Source organism: Euleptes europaea, chromosome 4, assembly GCF_029931775.1.
Source record: "Euleptes europaea isolate rEulEur1 chromosome 4, rEulEur1.hap1, whole genome shotgun sequence".
NCBI lineage: Eukaryota > Metazoa > Chordata > Lepidosauria > Squamata > Sphaerodactylidae > Euleptes > Euleptes europaea.
Window position 1 is genome coordinate 78,663,625 of NC_079315.1, and position 8,852 is coordinate 78,672,476.

At 46.9% G+C, this 8,852-nt stretch overlaps 1 protein-coding gene across 1 annotated transcript in view; it reads right to left on the bottom strand.

The window, feature by feature from the left end:
* The window catches only part of CAST (calpastatin), a 67,881-nt gene extending 60,180 nt beyond the window's left edge, over positions 1 to 7,701 (bottom strand). Inside the window, 1 exon segment of the mRNA XM_056849035.1 lies at positions 7,649 to 7,701. Coding sequence (XP_056705013.1) covers positions 7,649 to 7,696 — 48 coding nt within the window. The 5' untranslated portion in view covers positions 7,697 to 7,701.
* Positions 7,702 to 8,852: the final 1,151 nt, after the last annotated feature.

Below are 8,852 nucleotides of genomic sequence, written 5' to 3' on the forward strand. Positions count from 1 at the left end.
TTGGGAAATGATAGCCCCAATCCAGCATCCCTTTTTCCTCTGTTAACTAGGCTGCTACACTGATGTGTGTGCATGTTAAGTTCTGTCAAGTTGCTTCCGACCTATGGTGACCCTATGAATTAAAAACCTCTAAAATGACTTCCCAAACATCCTCTCATTAACAGCCTTGCTCAGGTCTTTCACTTTTCCTGCTGCCTTCAACTTTTCCTAGCATTAGCATCTTCTCATAATGTGACCAAAGTAAAATAGCCTCAGGTTAGTCATTTTCGTTTCTAGGGAGAGTTCAGGCTTGATTTGATCTAAAACCCACTTAATCTGTCTTTTTGGCGCACCATAGTATCCATAAAACTCTTGTTCGACCCTGCATTTCAACACCTTAATACCTCAATCCATTTCCAGTTGTACATAGGTAGTCATAATAAACAGCTTGAGACCTCAGGTCCTTCTGTATCTTAAGACACAGATTTTACATTATTTATTTAAAACATTTATTAACCACCTTTCTTCCACACAGAGTTCAAGGCGGCTTACAGTTTATAACAGCTAGTAAATTAATCAACTGCAGTCCTAAATAAAGACACCTTCTACTGCCTCTTTAAAGATTGAAAGTGAGAGGCCCATTACACCTCTCTGTGGAGGTTGTTCCATAATTGTGGAGGTGCCACTGAAAAGGCCCTGTCTTATGTACCCTCCAAGTGAGCTTCTTTGATTGATTGGACAGTCAGGAGGGGCTCTCCCCACGATGTTAAATTCCCAGGCAAGAATGTATGGGAGAAGACGGTCCTTCAGATACCCTGGTCCCAAGCCATATAGCGCTTTAAAGGTGAAAACCCACATCTTGAACTGGGCTTAGGAACAGATCGGTAGCCAGTGTAATTGCTGTAGTATCAGGATCACATACTTTCAATAGCAGGCCCCAGCTAGCAGTCTGGCTGCAGTGTTCTGCACTAGATGCAGCTTCTGAACAATCTTCAAGGGTAGCCTCAAGTAGAGTGCATTGCAGTAGTCCAGTCTAGATGTAACTAAGGCTCATCACCGTGGCCAGATCTGACTGAACCATGAACGGAAGTAGCTGATGCATCAGCTGAAGCTGGGCAAAAACACTCCGAACCACTACAGCAGATAAGGCCCAGACAAGCTAAGCATTGGCATGAGCTGTGTACCTAAGCCCACTTTCACATGCGGACCTCCCTCACTGGATCAAGTCATATGATTTTTTTTTCAGGATCTATGTACCACTGGACAAATATTTCCTGAAGCTTGTGAAATCAGGCAAATATCACAGATGGTTTGCTTAAAAAGATGTAACAGCAGGTTTATGCTCAGTGATCTTGTGTGAAAGGAACTGCTCAATTTCAAAGAATTTTTGTGATCTTTTTAGGACTATTCCAATATGCTAGAAAAATTTACAAGTAACATTTCCGACACGTAACAAATTTTATAATTGTTTTATGTTAAGCACTTGTCCAAAAAGAGAATTCTAATGTTAATCTCTAAAAGAACTGAAATTAATACGAGAAAAGAGGTAACATGCAGGACTTTTCAAAAACTATGAAACAGCAAAAATACAACTACAAATGAGCATTAGCTTTGACACTAAATTCACCCATATGTGGATTCTGCGTTCAATCTTCATACTAAGGAGTCATTCAAAGCTTTTGTCATAAACATGTAACTATAAAAAGGCTTTTGAAACAACATAAATATCCTAACACATCTAAGTGCCTGTTCCATCTTCACAAAATATTAAGTTGACTTCACAAGTTTAAAGATGACCAAACAGTTGTTCCAGATGTTCTAAGACTGCCTTGGTTTACCATATGCATCCTAGGACAAAAATCAGTTCCCCAAAGAATCAACTTCTATCTGCATGAATCAAAAACCAGAAAATAACCTTTTCTCAACTTTTCGAGGTTCGGTTTCTTTTCTCCTGACCCAATTCTTCACAGTTCAGTACTCCATGGGCAGCTTGTAAGAATGTGCTCGACATCGCATACCAGAACAGGGTGAAGTTTCCTGTTCGATGGGGAAATCCATGTCTGGCACAACCTGTGCCGAGGTGTTACTCTACAGGGCTTGGTTCTACTTTTTCCCCACTGACCCATCTACAGAATTACGAACGACGGTCTAGCGAGCCCTACAGAAGCAGCAAGAGGAACCCAAAAGCTGCAGGAAGAGTGAAACCTTATGAGTATTTACCGTAGCATACCACCAGCTTGCAAAAGCCATACTGAGGACAACTGCTCCCACTCCAGCAGCCTTAATCCCTTCCAGTTTCTGCGCTACCAACCGCACGCACCAACCCAGCCCGCGCCTATAAATTTCTCCCTTGCAGCAGGGAGGGGCAGATTGGAGAAAGGAGGGGGGCCAGCCGAGAAAGGGAGATGGGCGGGCCGGCCGGCGCGGCAGCTGCCTGCTTCGGCTGCCCCGCCCCGCAGCGAGCAGCCGATAAAAGGCCGAGGAGGCCTTGTTAGTTTAGTGCCTCCGAGCAGCCACGCCTTTGTGATCGGCTGGTAACCCGCAGCCAGACTCGACTGCATTGCTTCGGGGGGCGGGGAGACTGTCGGTCCAAGGCGGGAGGGCTCTTTCGCCTTCAGGCTACAGACAGACAAGAAGGGTCCCTGGGATGCGAACCCCGGAGACGGTTTGGCTTCCGGACAGCAATTTTATTTCCCTGCGTTACCCCCCCCCCCACCCCCACACACAAGGTACTTAACTACCAAGTGGGAAAATAACGGTGAACACATGAAGCTGCTTTATACTGAATCAAATTCGTGTTAGTCTGTCTGCAGTAGTAGAAAAGAGCAAGAGTCCAGTAGCACCTTAAAGACGAACAAAAATATTTTCTGGCAGGGTATGAGCTTTCGTGAGCCACACCTCACTTCTGAACAGCTCATACCTCTGAACAGCTCATACCCTGCCAGAAAATATGTTTGTTTGTCTTTAAGGTGCTACTGGACTCTTGCTCTTTTCTTATACTGAATCAGACCATCGAGGTCCATCAAAGTCGGTATTGTCTACTCACACTGGCAGCGGCTCTCCAGGGTCTCAGGCAGAGGTCTTTCACATCACCTGCTTGCCTAGTCCCTTTAACTGGAGATGCTGGGGATTGAACCTGGGACCTTCCGCATGCCAAGTGGATGCTTTACCACTGAGCCCCGGCCCCTCCCTCATGCACAGGTAAGTTATCCCCTCCTGTCGCTCTAAAAGTTGCGCTGCAATGGATTCTGACCACTCCCCTTAAACTAGTTTAAAAAGAGATGTACACGGGCTGCTGCGTGACTCATTCCTTCATGGGCAGGAAGCAGTGCCGGATTTATCTACAGGCTTGGCACGCTGAAGCCTAGGGCCTCAAAATCTAGGAGGCCTCAGGCCAAGGTGTATAATGTATATTTTTCAATCACTACGGCATTTAATGATAACATCTTATGTCCTTTAGAGGAGGAATTGTGAATGGCGTCATCATCCTCGGCTTCGCTGAATTTTGTTTAAAACACCCTTCCATCTTCCTCTGGCCCTGAGGGTGGGGGATTGGGAGGGGCCTCACAAGTGGAATAGCCAAGGGCCTCTCTTAATCTAAATCCAGCACTGCCAGGAAGTGTTCTATTCCCCAAATCCTGGATGTCTGGGAGCCATGCTGGGCTACGGTAAACGTTTCGGCATGGAAGCAGAGACCATCTTCGACAGACCACCAACGAGTCTGTGATGACTGGGGTATTTGTGGAGGGAAGACTCCAAAGGGGACCCTGTAGTGGGGCTAGCTAGGGGCATCCTCTGCCGGGCAGTAGGCACCTTTTGTTCATTTTTATAACATGCAGCAGTTTGTACAGGGGTGGACTACAATTTATGTCAGATAAATTAAAGTGAACTTATCAGGATGGAGGGAGCAAAAGAGGCCCCTGCTTTTGGTAACAGCTGCTGTTAGTTACAGAGAATAGCCATGCTGGTCTGCCAGTCCACCAGCACCTTAGAGGCCAACAAGAATTTCAGGGTATAAACTTCCTAGAGTCAAAGCAGCTGTTGTTAGGAATCAACTGCTCTTATCTGCAGAGCAGTATATATATATATTGTGTGGGGGGGGGGGCGCCAAAGCTAAACTGTGACTATACAAACAGCTTCTGGGACCATCTATAAAATCCACCCCTTAAAGTGTCTTGAAATTTTTAGGCAATTTGCATTGCATTGTTCCTTGTACATACTACAGAGTTTTTTCTGACTTAGTGATCCAGATTGGTAGCTGTGTTAGAATCATAGAGTTGGAAGGGACCACCAGGGTCATCTAGTCCAACCCCCTGCACAATGCAGGAAATTAACAACTACCTCCCCCCACATCCCCAGTGACCCCAACCCTCCCCCGCAATGCAGGATCCCACAATTCTGTTTGTAGCAGTAGAAAAGAGCAAGAGTCCAGTAGCACCTTAAAGACTAACAGAATTCTTGGCAGGGTATGAGCTTTTGTGAGTCACAGCTCATTTCTTCAGATATCCAGCTTTGTGTGTTGTAGGTAACATTCTGTTTTACACTATTGCTCTTCAATCTTGTAATCCTGCTTTATTGTATATATTATACACTTTGTAGTGGACTGTTCTGATTTTATAATCCAGTTTTACTACACTGCTTGTTAAATTATTACGCTGTTTTCATTGCACTTAACTGTGTGATCTGCCTTGAGCCTCAGCAAGAAATGAGGACTATACATTAAATAAATATAAATTCCTCTGTGTGGGGAACAGCACTGAGGTATAATATGCTTTCTCTCCTTCACACCTCTTCTTTTCTACTTGGTCTTTGGTTTATCTCCTTAACCCATTCCCTCAAATGTAACCAAGTTTTAAGTATGTGTGACTGCATTCACACACAGCTTCCCCTTCCTACATTTGTCTCTCTGCTTCTCCATTATGTACTATAGATTGTGAGCATCTTGCAGGCGAGGAACTATCAAGTTTTGCTTCTTAAATTCTACAAGAGTCTTATCATTGATGGCTTTGTATACATTGTTAATAACACATGAAAAGTAGAGGATCAAACTCATATCCCTTCTTTCCACATAGATGTAATGATAGACTAGACATATAAAAAGTTGCATTCGCACAATGAAGATTTTTCTGTTATTGCAGCCATCCATGCAAAGGAATTTTGCACTGGCACTAGAGCATCCACACTAGTGGAAGTGCAGAGAATGGCGGGGGGGGGGGGAAGGAAGCAAGGAAAACTTCAGAAATGCACACCTTCCTGTCCATACAGGATGAAAATGCACTTTGATCTTTCAAAAATATATCAAGCCAGTTTTGTGGAAGAAGAAAAAACAAAGTGGACAGTAAGGGGGGATGTTATATGGATACACCAAAACACAAATACACACATGGGTTGGATACCAAACTGGAGCAAAATTTCCACGTGGAAGCAACCATAGAGTGAACTGACTGGCCCCTTGTGACAACTGCTATTCAAAATTATGAAACCCTCTGAACCTGGCCACCTGCAGATAAGGTAAGAGGGGGTGGATTCCCTGGGAAGGTAGAAAAATGACATTGGCTTTCATTCCCCACTCACCATGATAGGAAGAGGATTGCTTATATAATTTACATGAAACCACCTCCACACACACACACGTTTGGTACCGGATTTTTTCCTTGCTCTGTTGATTAACTTACAGTCTAATAAAGATTAAATGTGCTCCAGCAGGAACAGAATATGGAGGGCAGCTGAATATCAGTTAAAGGGGAAAAGGAAGGAGGAGAAAGCCTGTTGAATTCCATGAAAATTTAGAGAATCCCGGAGGAGAAGATTTTGAGGGTGGAATGGGGTTGATTGCTAAATCATTCTCCTTTCCGCAATTCCCTTGTGGGCTCCCAGTTTCTTTACATCCATTTTATCCTGGCTTTCCCTGATTCCATCTTCTTCCATTTGATTTTCCTTTTTATATACCTACCTAGTAGATTTTAAACCTTGCTCTTCTTCCAAGGAGCTCAAGATAGCATACATAATTTCCCATTCCCCATCTAATCTTCACAACTCCCCTGTGAGGTAGAATAGGCTGAGATTGTGTCACTCAACTCAAGAACACCCAGCAAGTTCCATAGCAGGGTTGGGGCTTGAACCTAGACTTCCTACGTTCTAATCTAACACATTTTGCCACAGACTAAGCTCGCAGGCTGGGAATGCTTTATTTTTAATTTATGTACAACACCTAGCAATTTTAGGTGCTTTGTAAATGACGAAGGTCATAATTCTACCATGCTCCTTCCCCACCCCAAAGTGGGGAAATGACTTTTAGCCATGCTGTCCTTTTCCCTTTGCTTTTATATACCATGCAAAGAACCTATTTGCATCCCAACCAGGATTTAAATGACGCCACAACCCAACCATCAGAATGCATTTTCAGGCTCCAGATTTAGAACTGAACGTGCAAATTCGTGATCAAAACAGTGGTCTCTGAACACACACCATTTATGCACGGGACGTTTTGCCTTGGATTTGCCACTCTCTAGATACACATTTTTCCCATCCGAATTCTCAAAACTCAAAAACAAGCACCCATGCAGAGTTTTGAGAATTCGGATCGGAAAAATGTGCATCCAGAGCGGCAAATCCAAGGCAAAACCTCCCCTGCATAAATTGCCACAGAGTACTTTCCCTTACCCAGACAGCCCTCCTTCATCTGGAAGTCGTCGGGATGGTCTGCTTGAGCCCTTGCAAGTAGCTTCGAAAACAAACATTTACCCTTCGGAGGCACCCTTGGCTTTCATTCCCCGCTCACCATGATAGGAGAAAGGATTGCTTATGTAATTTACATGACACCACCTACACACACAGCCACACACGCATTTCCTTCTGGGTCGGAATTCACCCGAGCTGTCAGCTGTGCTCAAGGAATCCTCCTTGCTCCCACCCACTGGGTGGAAAAGGCCTCCAGGCTCTCCCCAAGATACGGTGGCCATTTATGCACGGGAGGTTTCGCCTTGGATTTGCTGCTCTCTAGATGCACATCCCCACCCCCCCAATCCAAATTCTCGAAACTAAAAAATGAGCCCCCATGTAACGTTTTGAGAATTCAGATTGGGGGTGGGGAAATGTGCATCTAAGAGCGGCCAACCCAAGGCAAAACCTCCTGTTCATAAATGGCCCTTTCTGGGAAGGGAGCGCCTCCCTACACCCGAGGACCTGGAGTTGTGGGAGAACCCGGCCTAGAATTTTCAATAGTAGAAAAGGGCAAGAGTCCAGTAGCACCTTCAAGACTCACAAAAATATCCACCACTGCAGACAAACACGGCTACCCACTGCAATAACAAAATATTTGTGTGAGTCTTTCAGGTGCTACTGGACTCTTGCCCTTTTCTACCACTGCAGACAGACTAACACGGCTGCCCACTGTAGACTTTCCACTGTACTATAATGGGAGGCGGGGGGGGGGCTGTTCGGGTCCTCTCCAGCCCAGACGGGGCCTTGGGGGCGCCCCACCCATCGCCCCAGGCTCTTCCTTCCTACCCCGGTTTGCCCCCCCCCCCTCCGCTCTGCCCTCTCCCGGCTCCCACCCGCACCGGGCCGCGGGCAAACGCCGGCGTCCCGACGCGCACGCGCGCACGCCTCAGCCGGGGCCGTCCCGCCGAGAAAGCGGAGGGCAGCCCCGTCGCCAGCCGCCCCTTACCGTCCTGCTCGCTTTGGAGGCCTTTTTGCCTTTCGTGGGCTGCGACATGACGGCGGAGGGAGCTGCCCACCCTTCCTTCCTGCGCTCGGCGTCGCGCTCCGTCTCCCCTCCCCCACCCCTCTCCTCGCGGGCGGTTGACGCGCCAACTGCCAGGCGGCCGCCGAAGGTGGGGGGGGGGCCGGCGGCGGCGAGGCAGCCTTTTCACGACGGCCTCCAGCGCCAAAGCCCGTCTCGGCCGCGGCCCCGCAAGTCCCTCCTCTTCCTGCCGCAGTAACGGCCCAAACGCCTCGGGTTCGGTATTTATTTTGTGGCCGAGGGAGGGGAGCCGGGGCTTGACAAAAGATGCTGGCTGGCGGTTTTGTTGTTTGCCAGGGCGCGCGGAGGCCTGGGGGCTCCGTCCACACAGAGCCGCCCTGCTGGGCGAGGCCCGCTTCGTGGCGTTGGGACAGATCCGAGTCTCTTCTGCGATAAGGCGCAACGGGGAGGAGAAGCAAGGCTACTCCCCCCCCCCCACCGCCGCCGCCCCCAATTCTTGCTGCTTGGGCCAGGTTTTCACGAGGCCTCCTTTCAGAAGCAACCAAACACGGGGGTTGAGTGTGGAAACAGCCACCCCTTCTTACACCGAGCGGGTTTTGATAACGAACAAACGCATTCTTCGTCACGGTTAGGGTTGCCAACCTCCAGGTAGTAGAAGCACGAAATAGACACCACTGTGCAAGTATCAAAAGATAATTCACAGTGGGTAGCCGTGTTAGTCTGTTTGCAGTAGTCAAAAAGGGCAAGAGTCCAGTAGCACCTTAAAGACTAACAAAAATATTTTCTATCTGAAGAAGTGAGCTGTGGCTCACGAAAGCTCATACCCTACTGGACTCTTGCCCTTTTTGACTACAAGTATCAAAAGATTTGGAAATCAGTACAGCAAAATTCTTTATAAGCTGCTACATGGAAATAAAGCCAACACAAGACAAAATGTACGTCAAAGACCTACAAAAGAGCATACATACAAGTTCATATGTACAAGAATATTTTTTCAAAGTTGTCTCAATTGTGAGTACAAATTCTTCTTATTTGTATCCTTACCCTTAGGGGGACGTGGACTTGTTCTTTACCCCTGGTGGGACGTCCGATGCAACCTACACTGTGATAATGAAATATGTAGAAATATATGCAGGATATTGAATGAAGGACTGAAGAAGAACTGCTT